Source organism: Anguilla rostrata, chromosome 7, assembly GCF_018555375.3.
Source record: "Anguilla rostrata isolate EN2019 chromosome 7, ASM1855537v3, whole genome shotgun sequence".
NCBI classification, from domain to species: domain Eukaryota; kingdom Metazoa; phylum Chordata; class Actinopteri; order Anguilliformes; family Anguillidae; genus Anguilla; species Anguilla rostrata.
This window is the reverse complement of record NC_057939.1, coordinates 55,063,621-55,085,316: the sequence shown is the minus strand read 5'-3', so window position 1 is coordinate 55,085,316 and position 21,696 is coordinate 55,063,621. Positions and strand designations below refer to the sequence as shown.

At 49.7% G+C, this 21,696-nt stretch overlaps 1 protein-coding gene across 1 annotated transcript in view; it reads right to left on the bottom strand.

Moving 5' to 3' along the window:
• Positions 1 to 662: 662 nt before the first annotated feature.
• Positions 663 to 21,696, bottom strand: part of LOC135258660 (coiled-coil domain-containing protein 171-like) — a 66,544-nt gene continuing 45,510 nt past the window's right edge. Inside the window, exons 22-25 of the mRNA XM_064342103.1 lie at positions 18,282 to 18,413; positions 14,698 to 14,850; positions 2,411 to 2,470; positions 663 to 1,386 (exon numbers count right to left, since the gene is read on the bottom strand). Coding sequence (XP_064198173.1) covers positions 1,132 to 1,386; positions 2,411 to 2,470; positions 14,698 to 14,850; positions 18,282 to 18,413 — 600 coding nt within the window. The 3' untranslated portion in view covers positions 663 to 1,131. The remainder of the gene's footprint in view (positions 1,387 to 2,410; positions 2,471 to 14,697; positions 14,851 to 18,281; positions 18,414 to 21,696) is intronic.

The following is a 21,696-nucleotide window of genomic DNA, read 5'->3' as shown; positions in this document are numbered from 1 at the left end:
GGCGAGGGGGGGCTCGTCCGGGATTCTCCGCACACACCAGGAACCCAGTGGCACTCCCCGGGTCCCCGCTGACCCTCGAGCGCACGTCCCCGCTCGCCGCCTACTCCTCCTCCTCCTCCTCCTCCTCCTCGCCTTCCTGCCGAACGCTCCCTTCCTTCCTCTTTACCGCGCAAGAAGAAAAAAAAAAAAAAACTAAACAAAAACAACAAAGGCTTGCGCTACGCCGCGCGCGTGCGGCTCGACGGAGGAATAATCCGCTCAGACGGTCACGTCTCCGCCGGCCAGGCGGGCCGACCTTCTCACTCCGCCCGAGAGTGACGCCGGGAGGGGAAGCAGTCACATCATTTCTGTTTTGCGCAACCTGTTCAAAGTTTGCAACTAAATGCTTGTCTTCAGCCGGGCTGACAAGAGAGAAGTGGGCGCTCAGCGAAGCATGGCCAGGCTGCCATGTGATGACAGGAATCATTGGCATACATTTGGAATAGACTGCGCGATCCTATTAAAGTGCCACAGTCCTGCTTTCAAACAGACAAGTATGAAACAACTTTGATAGATAGAGACTAAAATGGCTTATTGATTTTTTTTCCCTCTTCCCCTTTTTTAAGGGCAGGGGAAAATTACCTAAAACGAGTCACTTTTAAACAAGAGACAAAAGGACTGTATAACAGACACACTTTTTTAATCCTTTCTTTTCTCATTTTTGTTAATCACATTGCAAAGGGAGAAAAGGAAGCACAGCATTAACCATCAGAAATAATAAATACAATAAATGTGTGGTTCAAATTAATCTGGACAAATACCAAGCAAAATAAAACGTGTAAAGGCATTCTCTCATTAAAAATAATCTACTTCACACCATAAGTCACACGTAAGTTCGCAGATGGTTCATTTAGTAAGTTCCAGCCCTGGGTCAAATACGTATTTGTTTTGGATTCAAATACTTTTCTGTGCTCTATTGATCTTGCCTGGTGTAATTGAGCCTGCCAATATGACCAGAAGGCGGGGGTTTGCACTTTTTGAGAGTATTTCATTGGTTCCAATACACCAGACAAGATCAGTAAAGCGTAGAAAAGTATTTGGAAAAAAAAAAAAACACGTATTTGACCCAGGTCTGGTAAGTGTGCAGATGGTTTATTTGGAAGACCAGAACGTCCCAAAAGGATAGGGGCTCCTCACAGAGTCCCGCGGCTCACGGGAGGTCTTCAGGGACCCCGAGAGGGAGGAGCCAGGCCGCTGGGACTCCGCCCACTGGGACCCCGCCCACTGGGACCGAGCGTGTCTGGGGCTCTGTCTGAGAGGGACGTCTGATTCCGCCTGGAGCAACTCCAAGTCCAGCGCCCTCTGTGGTGCGCGAGGGGACTGCGGGGACAGAGGGGGTTCAGGCACCTAAGACACAAGGGGGAGAGGCATTTTCACCGTGACAACCTGGGTTCATGGGGGGGGGTTCGAAGGCCCTCGCTGCAGAGGAGTTTCAACATGGACGCTACACGGTGCCTTATAGGTGTCATTTGTCCAGCTCTGAACGCTTTCCAGCCGCGTGCAGTACCCGTCTCGTCCACGCCTGCTTTATTTGACTATCAGCTCAGCTGCTCGTTTTCATAAACGTCACAATTAGCCACTCGGTCGTGTAATTAGCCGCTTGGCCGTGCTGTCCCAGGGCCTACAGGGACATGTGGGAGACAGCGATCGGAACGCGGGTTTAACTCCCGGTGGCTGATGGGATGCAGGCAGACTGGAGGCTCTGAGTGGAACACACACACACACTGCTCAGTTATCTGGCACGCGTCAGACGACACCGAGCGAACCGCTCTCAGCGTTAGCTCAAACGCAGCTAGCGTACCGCGCTGCTGCTGCTGCACACGGTTGGACACAATTAGCTCTGAACGTGCGTGCGTATCGAACACGATGTTAATTGCCAATGCAAACCAAACACATTCATTTCTGCATATTTCATATTTTCACTGGCATCTCGCCGACTGTACATTTGGTGGTCACATGTGCCTTTGTTCCATAATGCTTACAGTACGTTCCACACACAGTACGGAAAGAGATCTGCAGGAGCTCTTAAACGACACAGGGGAAAAAATTAATTAACAATAATAAATACCAACATAGTGAGCACACCACCTATTGCATACTCTCACCATTACTCAGCCACACTGAAAATACACATGTGCAGAATTACCGTGCAGTGACATAAAAGTGCCCCTCACACCCCTAATACAAACATCAACATGAAAGGACTGCATGCAATTTAGCTAATTATGGTGTAATAAACTTTTTTTAAAAACTCAGTTTTTCCTTCTTTTCTTTTTTCTTTTTCTGAATGACCCATGGAAGCTCTCCGTGATTAATCACCGCAGTCCCGTACGCACAATGAGGCGAGATGCAGATTGTCAGGGTGCGGTACCTCACACGGGCCGGCGCTGTCGACAAGCCTGTAAGAGCAGCCCGTGGCGTGTAGGACACCCTGGAGCAGAGGGGCGAGCAGAGGGGCGAGCAGAGGGGCGAGCGGGAGGCCGTTAGGATCGGGAGGAGGAGGAGGAGGAGGAGGAGGAGGAGGGGGATCCGGCGGAGGCGCGCCGCACGCACGCACGCCCGCGCGCTTCTGGAGGCTCCTCCGAGCGGCGCCGCGGCTAGCCCCCGGGCCGGTGACAGGTCTCTGTCTCTCAGCCACACTCGAGTGGGCCCCGCTGACACGCGGCTGTCAGACCGGCAGCCCAGCACCGCCGCCTAACATGCTCTACAGCTTCACCCAATTAGCCCGCCTCCACTTGACACCGCAGCAAAGAGCTTCATAATAGGTGGTCAAGGTGCGCGGCGTCTAGCGGGCCTGGGATACCGCCAGCGCTGGAGACGGCTCGGATACCTCCGCCTCACGCCGCCTGTGCGTGAGGTACGAGCCTCTTCCATCACAGCCTATGCCGTCCGTCTGTCTGTCCGTCTGTCCGTCCGTCCGCCCGTCCTGTGTCGGGGGCGGCAGCGGTACCAGCGGACAGGAGCCCGAAACCGGACAGGGCGCGTACTCTTCAGCCGAACGTCGCTCCAGCGATACAGATGTGTCTATTCATCCAGCCCTTTCAGGAGGGCTCACACATTAAACATCCAGGTGGCACAGGCCTGATCCCCTGCAGGGGGGGGCCGGATCAATCCCCGAAAAAAAAGAGGAAAAAAAAAAAAAAAAAAGAAAACACGTGGGAGCGCTTCCCCTACGGATCAGCGCCCAGGCTCAATTTACTCCCGCGCGTCTCCTCTCCCCTCCTGTCTCTCCTAACGCGAGCGCCAGCTTTAACACACACCCCTTAACAGGCCTGCGGGAGGGCTGCTCCGCCATCGATCAAGCTGAAGGCCCAGGTGTCATTCTGCCCGGCCCGCGAGCCGCCCGGAGACGCCGGCACCGCGGCCCAGCCGCGCCCCTCCGCCCGCCCGACGCACAATTACACACAGAGCAGCCTGGTCGCATTATTCAGGCCGGACCGGGGCACCTGCTCGGGTAGCGCTCTGACTGACAGGGCACAGAATACAGGCTAATTATCTCAAAAGAAGCTTGAACTTTTCTGCACCACCAGCAGGGAACACGGCAGCACGATACCTACAGGATACAGATGAAAAATTATTTATTCACATTTTTTTTCCCACCACACATTTTGAACACTGGACCATATGAACAAGGTATTTTACAGTCCTTTTTCCAGAAATCCTGCTTTTAATGCATTGCAATTAAACCGGTTTCTTAATGACCATTACAATGGCACAGCGTAGGACAATGTGCAGACATTTCAAACAGCTCTAGAAACTGGAAATGTACAATTTAATCATGTCCTTTCAAAATGTGAAAAGCGGCATGTATTAATATGCAATTACAAAGTCCAAGACGTACAATACTCAAATGTCCAAAACATTCATATTCACAGGCATCCAACTCTCCAGGATTTGATAGTTTTTGTCAGTACCGATCTTGGTATTGACCACGTTCCCATGTAAAACAACTTAAATAGGACAGCTAAGAGCATGAGAGGACATCACACGGTTCACATCATGTGACGTTTGAATGCCAGGAGGAAACCTGTACATATGGAAGGCTTGGCTGAGGCCCAGTCTTGGCACTAAAACATAATACCTCCACCAGATTCATCTCGCCTCTGACCGATCCAACTCCACTCACTTGGTACAGGCTGTATTTTATTTGGTCAATATTGCATCTTCCCCAAGTGCAACGTAAAACGACCCAGACCAGCCACTCTGTGACCCTGACCCTTCTGATCCAAAGTCAGAATCTCCTTTGATAAACACATTCTCTGTTTGGTTGCGTTGGCTACCAAGGTGGGATTGGTGGGGTAGCGAGCTACATGAGGAAGAGACAAAGTTCAACACAGACAACGCAGACACTGCAGATGAAGCAGTATGCCCGAAACAGGCTTTTCGCTTTACACAGGTGAATTAACTGCAAGGGAAGTTTGCTTCAACAGATTTTACTTATTTATGCCACAGATTTTTTCAAGTTTTAACGATAATAATAGCAAGCACTGAGCAAAGCGCTGTGGTCTGCCGGTGAGGGGAATTATGATGGGAGGAGTGATCTGTGATGGATTCGTTTGGACTGACAGGCTGCTAATAATACACGCAGCAAGAAAGTGTCTGCAGGACTATTTAAATTGATATTAAGTACAATAATGTCTTCATCTTAAGTATGAAGTCCGTGGATAAGCCAAAGAAAATAAGCAACAGAATAAAAGCAGCGCGTAAGTCAATGTAGAACCGGGGGGTGAAGTCTGGGAAATCAATGAGCTGTACAGGAACGTCTAACGTAACACTCAGGTATAACCTGGCAACACATTTCACAGAATTTTAAACAGGACCATATTTAGGGCCAAAGACCAGGCAATCAAACAGAAAAACGTATTACACTGTTAAAGAAATACCAGGCTGCAGAGACTCTTAGAGGCCTTTTGGGTTTGCTTTCAGGCCAGTTAAATATTTGTCTGTCATTTCGCGTAATTCCTCTAAGAGCGAAAACTTTAAAAATAAATAAAAACATTGCAGACAGCCCAGCAAATATTTAGATGTGTAGTACACAGTGTTTCAGACATTGACAGAAAGAACATATATATATTTAAGGGGCCAGCAACAAAGGATGTGTTCTTTTTTTATTTTTGGCTTTACTGTGCGATCGATCCCATTGCACAATATGGTGTAAGTATGAATACGTGGCACAGGCCGGATTAAAGAGGCTTACGCCGCCGCAGCTCCCCTAGGTCTCCGCAGAGCGGGGAATTAGTCAGATAAATTAGGAATAAGAGGCCCGGCCACGGACGAGGGCGGCTTTAGGGCCCCAGCACATTTTGGGGGAGGAGGAGAAGCGGGAGGCGCGTTTTCAGGGCTTTGAGGAGGAGGAGGGCTCTCTCCCCATCGCTCCAGAGGAGCCGGCTGCTCTCGCTCTTCTATCGCGGCGCTGCGGCCCGCGGAAAGGCCGCCGCTCTGGCCTGTAAACTGTATGAATCCGGAGTCTGTGTCTGTGTCGCTCGGCGAGGGTTCGGGTCTGAGCGGGCTTCGAGCGCTGGGCCGGGCTTGGGCGGCTAACGGCTACGCGCTGGCGACGCTACGGTGCGGCGGGGCTGTCCACTGATTGGCCGACGCCACCTAACTGCGCACCGCAGAAGCAAATACATCGTGAAATGAGCACCGCTTTCAAAGAAAGGAATTCGCGAGAAAGGAATGTAAAGGAACGCTGAATTAGCCTGCAGTTCATTAGCCTGCGATGGGACAGCAATGGCCTCATGTTATAACGTGGATAAGAAAGCATGTGCACGCGCGCACACACACACACACACACACAGAAGATCAGAAACAAAACAAACATTTGCACATCTATTTTCAGGTACATTATACTCCAAAATGACACGCAGCATTACTACTCTCCAAATGCATGTCAACTGCACATCATGTCAGCTGAATGTAGAATGAGCAGAAGTGACCCTTAAAATCTTATTCCTGCAGGTATACGCAGGTGAAGAGGAGTGTGAAGATACAGAAAGAACATTAAAAATGAGGAACAGGCTGCCACACTCCAACGCCAGGCAGTCTGGTTACATTTACTCGTCACTCTAATTCTGTTCTGCTTCACTTCACCGCCGAACCAAACCCTCTCCCAGACTTCAGCGCTCAAGGACAAGTATTTTCAGACGGACAAAAAAAAGCTCTGCATTTCCACCAGGGTAATTTGTGGCCTAGACCTTTAACCCTCTGAAGGGCAGCTTTTCAGAATGCTTTTCTCAGAGCTCTAAACCAGTGTTCCAGAACCCCACTGCTTTCAGTCACCGGCAGTGACTGTGACATCATCAGCATTAGAATGTTCAGTTAGGGTCTGTGACATCACACCGTAACAGGTTAAAGGTGACACAGTAAGGAGAGTGCAGTATAATGAGAGGTATAATGTTCAGCTGCACATCTGCAGGGTTAATGAGAAATGCACACTGCAGCGGATCACTTCTACACAGCACTTTAATTAAACCTCTGACACACCGTGAAATACAGCTTCTGAGCACGTGCAGTAAATAAGAAGGCAAAAAGCAGTAAAATGTTCGCATTTGGAACAGAAACTGACAGAAATAATCCCCGACAGTTTGAGAAAAAGAGGGAACGGAATGGGCTTAGAGTGAAAAAAAGAAAATGACAAATCGGCGGACTTCAGTTCTTCCTGTCACCAAGCAACGTCTCTGTTAAAAAATAATGCTGACCCAAAGAAACAGTAGAAGACTCTCCAAATCTTACCCCCCCTCCCAATATTCCAGAGTATTCCAAACGAAACATATATAAATCAGCCCTGTTTGCATCGCAGACCTCGGCCTGAAACCAGCCCAGACCGCAGCCCCAGAGAACACCGGTTCATTCACCGTGAGCGTGCAATCGGGGGCACTGGGCAGACTGACCGGCCAATCAGCAGAGAGCCCGCCTCTTTCAAGTACACATTTAAACCCCGCCCTTCCTCAGCTACAGATCAACTTAGGGCTCAACCTAGTTTAGATGCTTACGGGTACCCAGCCATGTTGAGGACTCAAATTTCACAGGATGATTAAGTTTTTCCCCCTTCTTAAAAATGCACACTAAGGTAGCGAAACAAATGCGTAGGCCTGAACGTCCAATAAACAGAGGCAAAACCAACGCAGGGTTAATCTCAACATTCACACAGAACACCCAAAACCTTACTCACTCCCACCGCTAACAGCTCACAGAAGTCTTACTCACTCCCACCGCTAACAGCTCACAGAAGCCTTACTCACTCCCACCGCTAACAGCTCACAGAAGTCTTACTCACTCCCACCGCTAACAGCTCACAGAAGTCTTACTCACTCCCACCGCTAACAGCTCACAGAAGTCTTACTCACTCCCGCTGCTAACAGCTCACAGAAGCCTTACTCACTCCCACCGCTAACAGCTCACAGAAGTCTTACTCACTCCCACCGCTAACAGCTCACAGAGTCTACTCACTCCACGCAACAGCCACGATCTTACTCACTCCCACCGCTAACAGCTCACAGAGTCTTACTCACTCCCACCGCTAACAGCTCACAGAAGTCTTACTCACTCCCACCGCTAACAGCTCACAGAAGTCTTACTCACTCCCACCGCTCACAGCTCACAGAGCGCAGGTCACACACACACAGCACTCACTGCCAGGAGCGCTAAAAAAGAACGGGGACTTAACCAAAATAAAGGCGATGAGAAGTGGAACGCTGGGGTCTGCTAATTTTACGATGGCGGCTAAGTCCCGTTATGGAGACGCTGGGCTTTGCTCGGCCTGATGGGACAGCGCCTGTAATGGATTTAGATCCTCCCCCTGCGGTTCGCTGTGGATATACGCCGCATCGCTGCGTCTGGGGGCCGCAGTTTATGTCTTATGGCTGCAGCAGCTCCAGGTTTACGGGCGTGATGAATGCAGGAGGAATATTATATTTCACAGTGCGGAGGACAGCTTTGCTGCTCCCAAAACGCTGGGTTTTTTTCTCCTCTTGAATGAGCCATGTTAAGTCGCTGCGATGACTGTTGTTCCCGGTGAAGTGGGGTGTGTTTGGCGGGATTGCACTGGAGACACGAGCAGACGCCTTCCGGCCGTACGGCGGGCTGGGGAGGGAGACGACACGGGGGTGGGGGGGGGGTTGGGGAGTGGGGGGGTCGGGAGCCGTGGCCTGATCACGAGCATGGTCCCCATCTTCCCCCTGGAGCTTGTCAACAAGAATTTAATGTGAGTTCTAAAGTTTTAACATGGCGGGGGGGAATCAGACAGAAATCGCTTCATGTGCGCTATGGAAATGTGCTGAATACTGAACGTGTTCCACCGAGCGGAGGATCCCTACGATATGTGAAAGGCGAAGATCTGAGATCCATCCAGATCGTTTACTCAGGACGTGCGTGCGAATCGAAAGGGAAACATTCTGCGTGGATGGCGTGCGTTTCCTCCTGTGGTGGAGTCAGTGGGGATATACACGGGTGGGGTGTGAGCTGGAAAACCTGTCAGATGTCATCAAGCTCCGTACCACAACCTCAGAGGGGCAACAAAAAAAGGAGAAAAAACGAACACAGAAAATATCATCAGTTATTCAAAAACGCAGAGAGCAGCACTTCCACTGCTGTTTCTGAGATCCAGGTGGAGTGTCGGTCAAAGGCTGATTTTATAGTGTCAGAACTCCGTGCAAAAGGCACAGAAGAATTTTCAGCCAAGCTGAAATAACAATCCTGTCACCTCTAAGTGCATTACTGCTCTCAAAATATACCTTATGAATGTGAGAACGTTTATGCAGTCTAAGCTACGGAATGATATTCCTCACCCAGTTCAAAGGCCTGGAAAAACCACTTGGTCACAAGGTGACTTTCCACGCTTGATTTATTAACCCGAATCGCCTAATTTATACCTAAAAGAAAACGGAGACAGAGCCCATCTTACGAAACCTTTGAAAGCATTTCAAGAGAGTTCCTCTCCTCCTCCAAAACTCAAACACTTTCCATTATTTAACAGCAGAAAGTCTGCAGATCTCTCTCACGGCACGGGCCTCCGTCAGCGCCACGGGCTCTCTCCGAGAGGAGATGTGAAATATACAGTAAGCAGATGCACATGCGCGCGGTCAGTATTAACATCCCGCCATTACTCCTTTTACAGGACGATCTGTGAAGACTAACGCCGAAGGTTCCAACCTCGGTTTTTTTTTTTCCGGCAAAACAAAACGCCGCATGAAAAGGCGTCGTTTGCAGTCCTGCAAACAAAAATCTCTTCTACCCTCAACGCCCCAACCTTAATTACTGTGGCTGGCCGTGAACGAGACGTCAGCCGCATTAAAGAGAAAAAAAGAGAGAAACGGAAGAGAGAAATAAACAGGACAGTTGTGCCACTGCAGCAGTGTGTAAGCAGCTGGTAAACACGTCCGTCGGGAAGTTTGCTAAACGGCAGCCGATACGTGGGCTGTCTCGCGCTGGGATTGGTCCGATCGTCAGGGGATGACATCACTAAGCAGGAGGGGAGGGGGAAAAACAATGTTCAGGCCCCATTAACCCCCAGATCCAACACTAACCCCACTGATCTCCCTTATACGGCACTCCACAAGTACCTCTCGAAATAAATTCCAAACACACTCTTAGATAAACACATAAATAATAACCCGCGCGCGCACACACACGCACCTCTGGGGCGGGGATGTAACGCGCGCGTGTGTGTGTGTGTGTGTATGAAGAGCCTGAAGAGCGTGTTAGCAGAAAGATAAGATAGAGCAGAAAAAGCAGCCCATTGTCTGGCCAGGGCTCCAGAGGCCTTAAAGCAATCAGCACACCCCCTCCATACAGCCATGATGTTTAAATTAGAGAAGGAGGGGGCTGGAGGAGACACACACACACACACACACACACGCGCACACACACACACACACACAAAAAAGTTTCCTGAACATAGTAGAAAATTGTTTTCTCTGGACAGTTTTAAGAGTCTACATCCTGTGCTGGAGTTCTCTAATCATCACCAGTGCAATTTACAATCAGAACACACAGAGAGCCAGTTCAGACCAGCTCATCTGTTGACTTTGGCCCCGGCCCCGGCCCCAGCTCAGCAAGGGCAGCTGCCATTTGAGACTGGGGGACTCAGCAGAGTGCAGGGGTGGGGCTCTGCTCCGGGACTGAGGCTGTGACACACACACACACGCACGCACACACACACACACACACACACACGCACGCACACACACGCACACACACACGCACACACACACACACACACACACACACACACACACACACACGCACACACACACACACACACTCACACACTCACACTCACACTCACACTCACACTCACACTCACACTCACACTCACACTCACACACACACACCCTGTGTAAGAGTCCGGAGGCTCTCTCCCTCTGGCCTCTCTGCTACCCCAGCGAGGCGAGGCTCTTGTTTCCACGGTGTCCTTTAGAATATGCTTCTGATTAGGTGGCCTAATTACAGCGGGAGAAGCAATGTTGCTTCAGGCTTTGCGGTGCGTGTCAGAGTATCGACTAACCCTGGACCCGGTCCACCGTTACCCAACCCCCCCGGCTGCCTCGCCCCCACACCGCCCGCTCCGCGCCATTTCTGTCAGGAGCCCCCCCAGCCCGGCCCGGCCCGGCCCGCTACGGACCGGAGTGTCCACCGCTCCGGACCCCGAGCCAGCGACGCCCCTCCGACCGGCAGCAAGCATGGCCAGCCGCCGCCGCGGCGCGAGGAACAGCCTCTTCCATAAGCAGGTGCCAATTACACTTCATTAAAGCCAAGCAGCTCCGTCAGAACGAGCAGTCTTTCTTTCTGCTTCAGTCTGCAGCCCCTAAACGGTAATTCAATATTATGACAGCAATTACTCGCCGTTTTTTTCGGCACAGGAAGGCTGCTTTGCGCTGCGCCCGCTGCTGCTGCAGCCAGCCTTTCTGAGTTAGGCTGCGTTCAGCGGGAAAGACGCGCAGCGGTCAGGCCACCACAGACCAGCCTCAGTTCTGTCTGTAGCCAGCAGCAGCCAATCCTCACACAGCACGAGGGGTGAGGGAGACACTACTACTGTGTGTCACTAACCCAATGTCGAGTGACTACTCTCCAACCCACCATCCTGCAGGTCTTCACTCCAACCCTAACCAAGCTCACCTCACTCAACAGCGAGCGATCTGGTTGAGCTGCTAATCAGTAGAATCAGGTGTGCCAAATTAGGGTTAAACTGAAAGCCTACAGGACGGTAGCTCTGCAGGAACAGGGCTTCTGCCCGTGTATGTTCTGTGGCTTCTCATCTGGATTCTTAAACACGTTTTCTGCACAGAAGCCACCGTGAAAACTGATGACTTTTGATTATGTGCTGCAGTCCCCACTGGAAGCGTGAAATCAAATAAAGAGGAGAGAGAAGGGGAGGGGCTGCTGGAGGAGGGGGCGGGGGGGGACGTGCCCCTGCATGGGGGTCCCAGGGCGGTCGTGTAGTCCTTGGTCTGAGAGTGCCCGTCGGCACAGGGAGCGCCAGGGTGTGGGGGGGTAAGGGGAGCCCCCTCGGCTCCGTGCCCTCGTTTGATCGCCCGCCACGCTGGCGCACCGCAGCCTCGCGCCCGGGGAACGAGTGGCGCGGGTGCCACCCCCTCCTCCCAGCCAATCAAACGCCCGCGCGCTGCGCAGAGTTTCCGGTTCCCCTGCGCGGGCGTCCCAAATTCAATTTGCCGAGCGGCGGCGGGGTCCGTGGAGGCGGCAGGCGACCCGTATCGATCGAGGAGGTTTCACTTACCCCCGCCCCCCCCCCGAAAGCGCGCGTGTCACCAGGAGAACGCAACCCGCCACGCTTCAATATTTAATGAGTTATTCAAGTAATAACCCAGCACAAGACAATGCACTCCCCGCCGGGACAGCTCCTCCCTGCTCGGGTCTTAAGAGGACAGATAAAAGCTTTCAGGCACTAATGCCACCGCCAGCGACCTCGGGGGGGGGCAGGGGGGGGGGTGTCGTGCCTGTGGAAGGCTGCTCAAGTGGCCGTCCCTCCCAGTCTGAGCGTGTCCGTTTGTTTGCACCGCGCTGTAAAACTGCGGAATCAGAGCCTCCTTATCCAAACAGGAAATGTGCACCAGTGAGCGCAGGCCCCTCCCTTCCCCTCCCCGTGCGGCAGGCCGGCCGAGCGGTCAGCAGGTCCCTCTGATCCCCGTCCCTGCTGCACGCGGCTCCTCAGAGGACCGAGGGCTGGAGGTCCGGACTGGATCCAGCAGCAGCTGTGGTCAGTGAGCGGGGCCAGCGAGCTGCACGTCTATAATCAACGCGTTTATAAGGACAGGCTGCGCTCCCGGGGAGAGGCCAGGGTAACACGGCGACGGTGAAACTGGGTCTGAACTGGAGCCACACGCTCTAACACACACACACTTCAGCTGGCTGGTGCGTCACTGCTGGAATATGAGCCCAGTGAGGTGTTCCTCATCTGGAGTCAGGCCGAGAGCGAAGAGACCGCTGCTCTGCTAACCCGGGCCTGAGCACGGCGGCCAAGATGGAGGCCTACTGTACGCGCCTACTGTACACGCCTACTGAACATGCCTACTGTACACGCCTACTGTACACACTTACTGTACACGCCTACTGTACACGCTTACTGAACACGCCTACTGTACACGCCTACTGAACACGCCTACTGTACACGCCTACTGTACACGCCTACTGTACACGCCTACTGTACACGCCTACTGTACACGCCTACTGAACACGCCTACTGTACACGCTTACTGAACACGCCTACTGTACACGCTTCCTGTACATGCCTACTGTACACGCTTACTGAACACGCCTACTGTACACGCCTACTGTACATGCCTACTGTACGCGCCTACTGTACCCACTTACTGTACACACCTACTGTGCACGCCTTTCCTGGGCCTTCACGCAGGGCTGCTGAGCCGTGTGAGCGGGGCCATGGAGCAGAAGGACGTTAGCTCATTAACAGCTGGAAGCCCTCACCGCGTGGGTCTCTGAGACCAGCGCGCTGCAGCGGGGGGGCGGGGGGCGGGGCTTGGACGCGGCCCGCGGTGCCGGGGGGAGGGGGGAGGGAGGCAGGGCTTGGACGCGGCCCGTGGTGCCGGGGGGAGGCCGGCGTGCGGAGACCACAGGAAGCTCGCGCAGACGCTCCGAGGTGCGTTTGAAACGAGGGTTCGAGTGGAGAGAGCAGCAGCAGCAGCTCTGCCCCTGAGCCACCCGCTTCCTCAGTGTGCAAAAATAAAAATACATATAAAATAAAAAAAGGATAATGGAAGGCCCTGCTGTCGCTCCTGGCCAACTCCGCGGCAACGTTACCCATGGTGCACCTCTCACAGGGAGGCTCGGCAGGGCCAGTCGGCCATTATGTCTGAACAGCTCTGTGATCACGGCTGTTCAGCAGCGAGAGTGGCTCTCCCTCAAGGTCCAGCCGAGAGAACCCCACACCACAATTAAGAGATACAGCACCTCGGGTGCCTCACACAGCACCAGGGTACCTCACACACCTCACATTAAGCCTCTTATGACACGCACTCAATGAGCAGCATGCCGTACCTAAGGACCGGCTGATCCCACATCACAAGTGTTGCCCTTGGAAACTAATATCAGATGTGTGAGCTCAGGGTTCTGAAACAAAGGAGGACTCCCTAACTTCATGTCAAAACAACAGTACAACTGTAATTATTGAGCTTTAAAGGTTTGGCTGTGTGCTCCCATTAAATATGCTAAATTTGCAAACTTTATAGTTTTTCATCAGTTTTGATTTCACACAAAAGGCACAGCTGAGCTCAGTGTCTACAGAAGCGCTTCCTCAAAAGCGTGCTTGAAGACTGTTTCACGCCCCCCCCCCCCCCTACACGGGGAGCCAATGGCGCCAGTTTAACCATGATGGGCGGTTCTGGAGGACGAATCAGCATTCGTCACGGTGCTGGAAGAGACGGCCTCTTCCCTCAGTCTGCTCGGGGACCATAAAACAAACACAGCGAGGCGGTGGAGTGCATTTCCCCCTCACCGTCTCAAACCAGAGCAAACACGGCAGTTTGGGCAAAACCGCACCCGGGCTTCCCAGCCTGGTGTGAGGGGTGGGGGGGGGAGAGGTGGGGATGCTGGAGCTTTCTGTGTTTTGCTGGGATCCGGTTTAGAGTGTCACGTAAAATATTATTTTAAAGAAAAAGTAACAAAAGAACCAAACCGAGTGACTACTTTATGCATTATTTCTGTTTGCCACTGTCCGCTAGTAACAAAAGAAGACTGCAGGTCGGCCAGTGTGTTTGAATATGCAGTTAAGTAGCTACATGGGTAACATTTACCACCGTTTTACCAAGGGTTTGTAAATTCTTAAAAACCCTTGAAAAGCAGTGTTGGGTCTCCCCTACATGTCAGTGTCTTTTCCGTGTCACTGGGCTTATTTACTGCACAAACTCAGAAGATCCTGAAGCACCAGCTCTTGTTCTCAGACTGGCTCAGCGGTAAAAGCTTTCTGCCAACAGCTGACCAACATCCTAAGCCTGGACTCGGCCGCGATGTTGGCTCGCTAGCTGGCACAAGTACCTCTGGCTAACTTCCTGAGCTGCCCGTGGTGCCATCGTCAGCGAGGTGATGAAGGAGCGGAGTACAGCAGCACACTGAGGAAACCGAACGGCCAGCTCTGTGACTGACAGACACACGGGTGTGTGAGGAGGAAGACGAGGGAGGCCGTACCGGGACGAAGCACTGGTTCTCCCGCAGGCAGGCGTCCTGCAGCTCGCTCTTCAGGTCCGCGATGTGGGTCTGCCGCGAGGCGGTCTCCTTCTCCAGCAGCGCCATCCTGGAGCAGGCCATCTGGTACACGTCCACCAAGGAGGACACCAGGCTCTGGCGGGGAGGGAGGACCAGGGTGAGCAGAGTGTCCTCTCTCAAAGTCAGCAAACAGGGAGGAAGCACGGAACTTACCGGAACACACCGAGAGGGGAAGTTCTGCGTTTATACTTTATCATCTGCCTTAGAATTTCATATTAATTATTCCCATTTATTCATCAGTATGCTGAATGTCTGAATGTCTGAGATATTTCTGATGGAGGGTGAAACACAAAAAAAGACTAAAGAATTATAAAAAAAGAGAAAACATGCAGTATCATTGGAACATCCTAAGGTTACAAATGCGCTCTTCAGAATACTTCTGAAATAGCATTTCCTTTGCAATTCCTTATCAGACCGAGTGAGGAAATACAGGAACAAAATAAAATGCATAATATAAAAATTAAAAATAAAGTTTCCTTGTTTCACACCGGAAAGAAAAGCAAATTCACAGAGAGCCCGCGCTTCTCACAGATATGCTAAATGCGTTAATGTTATGACCTTCGAGGACAAAAATGCTTATTTTCCATTTCCATTTCCGCGCGCGTTTAGGTGGAACTTGCATATTCATGGCTGCACGGCGCTGTCACTTAGACTGCCATGCAGAACCGGGAGCGGCGGCTCGATCGCGGGCGTGTCAGCCGCGCCGGCCAGAGAAACTTCATCAGCCTTCACTCCCTGCGCTACACGGGCAAGCTGACATTAAGAGCGCCGTAACTGACAGCTAATGGAGTCAATCAGCAGATCACTAAGCCATAATAAACTCTGCAGCTTCGCACAGTCGCAGGAGATCCAGTTTTTATTTTTTCTGAACTAATCAAAGGCTGGTGACTGGCGTTTGACCCGATGCCCAAGTCGAGTGCGAGGGGAGGGGGGGTGGGGGGGGGGTGGGAGCAGGAGATTTGACATCCTGACACCCCGCGGTCTACAGACAGGCTTTCAGCTGTCTAATGAAATTCAAATTTCTGTAAGTGAAAGGACAATATGAGACAGAAATTCCACATGACATTTTTACTTTCTTCTGAATTTATAGACGTATTAAACAGCCAGAATTACTTGTGCAACTGTAAAAATAACCTGAATTGTCATGCTGGAGCTTCAGTGCACACTGTATTTAACTCCAGAGAATGCACCTAAAGTGTTCCGAGGTCCCTTAGGAAGAGGGATGTACTCGAGCAGTGAGCACGCAGGAGGATCTTGAGCGTGATTCCACATCTGTAATCCTCCTGGCAGGTAAGACTGATGCTCGCACAGCCAGCGGTGACCATGGCGATACTGTACAGGTGCGTCAGATTTCACTGGACGGTAACACAGGTGTGTCAAAAGTGTTTCAGAGTAGCAATTAGTGATGTCATTATTTCTGTGCATTCACAAAACCACTGTGATCACACAGACATTTTCAGATCACCACAAACTGAAGTAAATGCCGGCCATGTTGCACTGTGAATGAACACCAGCCAGAAGTTTTAAAAGCACCATCTCTGGATCAATTCATTTCTCTTAGATCTTCTTCTTGAGCTTTTTTTTTCTGTAATTTGGATATTTTTTGTGAAAATAATGTCACTCTGAATTCATACAGAGGTTTTCCCCCAAATTACTGATGGAACTCCTGTAACATATCTATGAGCAGTACCTAAACTCTTCTGAAAATATGTCAGACTATTTTCATATCCAAGGAAATCAAAGCTCACAGCTTTCCAGTGTCCGCAGCACAACCCCGCCAAACAAACCAGCTCATTACGGTTTAGCTAAGCTTCGTTAGAGCTCAGACAAACAAAAACAGTTCTCTGACAACCCTCGACTAAATTAAACCATTAATACCGAAGACATGGAGCCCAGGGTTTGTGCCTCTATTGTCAAAGTGCTGCGTTGTATTCAGACTGAATTTTTGATCCTATAAAATTATACAATTTCAGATATATGGTAAATACACAATATCTACTACAGTGGTCTTGACTCATGCATATTGGCTAATTTTGCAGTAGCCTGAGGATAATAAAACTGACTTATTTGGTCTGTAATAACAAAACAAAGGAATGCCACAGTGTGATCAAACACTGCAATGACCCACAGCTCAGAAGAGAAGAAAACTTAAATACATTCATACTTTAAATTTCGTCAATAAATCAAGCCTTCAGAGAGGCTGGGAATCCACGTTCAAACATTCAACAGACGTTTCATAAGAAGAAAACTCATATTTTGGATATTTTCGATTTTATCACGCATGTGCTAAAAATGAGAGAATTACAGCTGACTGAAAACAACGGCTAAAGTTCAGCAGATCAGGCGGAGACCCCAGCTACACCTGCTGCAGCGGCGCTGTGGGTCATCTCCAGCTGTCTGATGATACAGCACAGAGGTCCGCGCGCACTGGGCCCAGAAACACGAAGGAGCTGGGCTGTTTCTGCAGCGCGCGCTGCACAAAGGGCACGCTCATAATATTTACTGCATCGCTGCGATGTTAGCCATGTGAACCCTGCTTCTGTTCTGCTCCCAAACAGCAGACACACACACACTGACCCAGCTTAAACACAGCAGAGTCAGCCCATGCACAGAGGAGAGTGTGATATAAATCCTGATTGCAGTACATTCACTTAACTGGAGGGGGGCGGGGGGGGGGGACTAATCATGTTCATGATGACACTATTAGAAGGAGAACGCGTTATATATTTACTGGAAATATAAATCACGCTGCGTAAGGAGCGGTCAGGAGCGGGAAGTTCTGCGTGAGCAAAGATCACCGGTGATGTGGGCAGTAAAGCCTTAAAACCGCACCAGGAGCTTTTGGGGCCACACGGAAGACATTTTCACCCTTATAGGAGCCTTCATTAAAACGCAGTAACTATGTCACTATGTCATAAATACAGCGCTGTTCCCATTTACAAGTTATACTAAATTAAAGATATCTTGGAACTACCTACAGATTCCAAAAAAAACCACACCTTTCAAATGTAAAGACACAGACTGTACCCTCAAAACGAAATCTACTTTCTTGTTTGTTTTTGTCAGAGAGATACGTCGTTCCAGAGATCAGTGTTTGCTCTCTCCTGTAGTACTGTGTGGCCAGTGCAGTGTAAAATGGCCGCTGGCTTGCAGGCCAGTGCGCTGGAGGAGTCACTTCAGCTGCTGAGCCACTAATGCAGCGGCAACTCAAAAAAATAGAAATTAATTAAATTTAATTTAATCTCAGAAATCCGCCTTACTCAGTCATTATATAACGCATGCAGGCGTGTGGCCAAGCCGGGCCGAATTGATTTACTGGTGAAATATGAAGTTGTCCAGAAGTGATCGTTAAAGCCCTCGGTGACGTGTTTGAGCGGAGATGTCCTGTCGGCCTCTCTGATAGGGCGGTAATCCCGGCTGGTTACCCTGGTTACCCGTTCCTAACGGCGCCCGCGCTCCTAACGGGTCTCAGCGAAGCGCGCGGTTTTCTGACGCACGACGCCAACCTGACACGCCGTCAGCTCCGGCCCGCCCGTCAGCCTCTCCGAGCCCGCCGCGTCCAGGTGCACTCTGGGTAACTGGAGGGTGAAGTCCTCCCTGGTGGCCGCCGACCGTGACAGCAAGATGCGCTCTTTGACCTAAAGGAAGAGAAAACAACATCAATGGTAATTCCCCTTCAAACACATTAACTGGGATGAACTGGGTCCCTTTGAGCCTGCTGAGTGGACAAGCATTGATCGCCTGGCCTGAAATCCATGAATAAATTTAGGACTAATTGATTTTTTTTTCCCACAAATAAATCTAATTCTGAGCAGAGGCAGTGAATGTTAAAGAGGAAAAGTGTCTTTCTTTACCTGACATTAAGAGGAAATAAAAACAAAAAACAAAACTCCATTAAATGTTATTTATTTTTAAATCAGCATCCGTCTAGCTATGACGAGTTTTGTTCTCAACTCTGGACAATTTTTTTTTTCCCCCAAGATTTATGCATTTGCTGAAAGGAAGGAATCATACTTTTTTGTTCGGTCTGAGAATGTCACACCTGTTTAAACTGGTCACTTCTGAGTTGAGCACAAAGCGCTCTGCAGTTAGACTGTACCCGAGCCTTAATTTCCCTCTTCCCCCGACTGTAACCCCCTCCTTACTTTCATACGCAGTTTCATCATATCGAGAACTTGACAAGAGTCAATAAATCTCCACCTTGAGCTTTGTTATGAAACAAACAAAGTTGTGGGGAGAGCGAAGCTGCAGCCAGGAATTTAACCCGTTATCTCCTCTGGATTTGAGCTGCGTTTTAATTGCTTTCAGTGGGGATTCAGATAATGGTTTGAGGGAGAGACACCGTCAGATCTGCATTGTGTGCTCTGGATTCTTCTTCTGTTCCGTCAGAGTTTGAGGAATAATCCTGTCGATATTGGAAGGAGAGGCAAAATGAGAAAAAAACAAAAACCGAACGACCCGTTTCTCAGCTCGATTGTACGGCACAGTTTCTGTTTCCAAAACCACAGAGTCTTACAAAATTCAGCTCAGGCGCGGGTGGGACTGGAGTCGGATGCTCTACAGTGAGCTTCCGTTTCCAAATTATGGACTTGACAATAATAACACAGGATGGAAAAAAAGCCTAAAAACATCCCTTAAATTGTGATTTGTTAAGATTAAATCGATACGTGGGTCCGTGACCTCACTGTAAGTTATGATAAAGGGCATTCAGTACTGACCCACTCAAAACGTCAGGGAGAATAAATTCAGCTCACTCAACACGCGACTCACTGTCGACTGGCATCTGTTTAATCATTCAATTATGTATCACAACTGTAAAAGAACAACACTAATTAGCACACTGCAAACACACCAGAATAATTTATACAATTTCACCAATGTTCATCAAAAGCCATGTTAGAAAACCATTAGCCATCCTAAGGAGTCCAGCCTCTCTAATCACCACTAAATAGCTCGCAAATACAAAAATAAATGTACAAATAAAAAGGCTATTCATTACAGGTCCTCTTTATTGTGTTAAATGTTCATCATTTGATCTTTAAGAATTTAAGAATAATAAAAAAAATTTTAAAACTTCAACAGAAAATTGTTGTCGGACTACCGCTGTTAAGCATGATGAAAACAGTTAATGCTTTTCTGGTTTATGAAGCCGAGAGCGAACACTTCAGCCAGGAGAACAAAAGCACTCCTTCCCAACAGCGATAGCCCAATCAAAGAGCCAGACGTGCAGGACTCCTGCGAGCCGACTCCACAAGGCTGCACGGCAACCCGCCGAGGCATTCAAGTATCACAGTGCCACCTATTGGAGGATAACGGGTACTGCAGCAGCGCTGGAGCAGAGCGCAGAGCGTTACTGCAGAAACGAGGACGGGAAAGCAGGGGAGCGTGCCAACATCCCAACACGGCAAACATCACGGGTCTCACACGTTAGGACCGCGTGTGCACCGCACACACATAAGGAACGCGTGTGCATGAGCCTGCGTCTCAATGACTTACAAATGCTGAAAAATTTAAACAAAAAAAAAATATTCCCAGAAAAACAGGAATATAAGGATGCCGTAATTCCTGTCTCTGCTGTGGAACAGACGCTTCCCGCCCTGGCCGTGCCGATGCCATGCTCCTCGGCGAGCACATGAGATTTTTACAGGCTCGCGTCTAACAGCTGACCTGCAGAACCTCTTCTTCAGCTCCTTTGCGTTTGCAGAATAAGTTATCGAAACAAAGATATAATGATGTATAATAATGAAATAATGACCGGGCATACAGCAGCACACACGTCTGGGCAATTCCAGGTACCTAACCACACCAAACAAATGAACGTCCACGGCTGGTTTCCAACACCTCAGTTCTTCTGTAATGTGCAGTTTGTTTTCCAGTGTGGCTTATATTGAACCTGAATTTAAATTTTTTTTTTTTTTTTTTTAATTCTTCCATGACACTATTAAAATAAAAAAAATTGTTCAACTCATCAGATCAGAAACAGACCGTCCTGCAGGCAGCATAAGAAAATGGAATGTCTCTGCTTACTAAACACCATCAGAACGTAACTTTAAAATCTGAGGACTGCAGGAAATACCAGCTAACTCATCTCCATGAAATAAAGTGGACCAAAATGAGCGGCAGGCCAGCCTTATTGGCCAGGTCAATAAGTAGTTATCCTGCGCTGGTTAACATGCATTGCACCCTCCACACCAGCAGTAATTTGTTTTAAATACAAATTGATAAGCAGAGGCGACTGATGGGCAGCATCAATCACAGCGTTTCTGATCGCGCTGTTCAAGAGAAAACTCTACCAACACCACATTTACACCACTCAGACAAGCGCACTTACATAATCAAACAGAAATTAAATAAAGGATCCGGATTATTAAATTAATTTAAAAGACGTATCAAATTACCATCTAATTATAGCCCTAAAGCAGAAGCATAAAATATATGACCACACGTAAATTATATGAGATACAATTTTAAGATAAGACTTCACATGACAAGGGATCTTTTCTCTCTTATATACAATACAGACATTACGATGATTTTGGGTGAAATTGCTGTATAACTCTTTTTTGCTCACTTTAAAAGGGAATAAAAATCTAACGGTAAAGCCCTTGCCCTCTACAACACTGACTCTGAGCCATATTCCCGTTTCTCAGATCTGCAGAAATTAGACAGGGGAACACAGACACCGAGCCGGGGAGTTAGAAACAAAAACTGAACCCCACAGAACAGAGCAGACTCGCCACACACACACACACACACACGCACGCACGCACACAGACACACGCACCCACTCACACACACAGACACACACACACACTCACACACACGAACAGAGACACACACAGACACACACACACACACTCGGCACGGCCAAAGCATGTGAGTCACTTTGTTAAAACGACTGCAGTGGGAGAGGAGAATAAC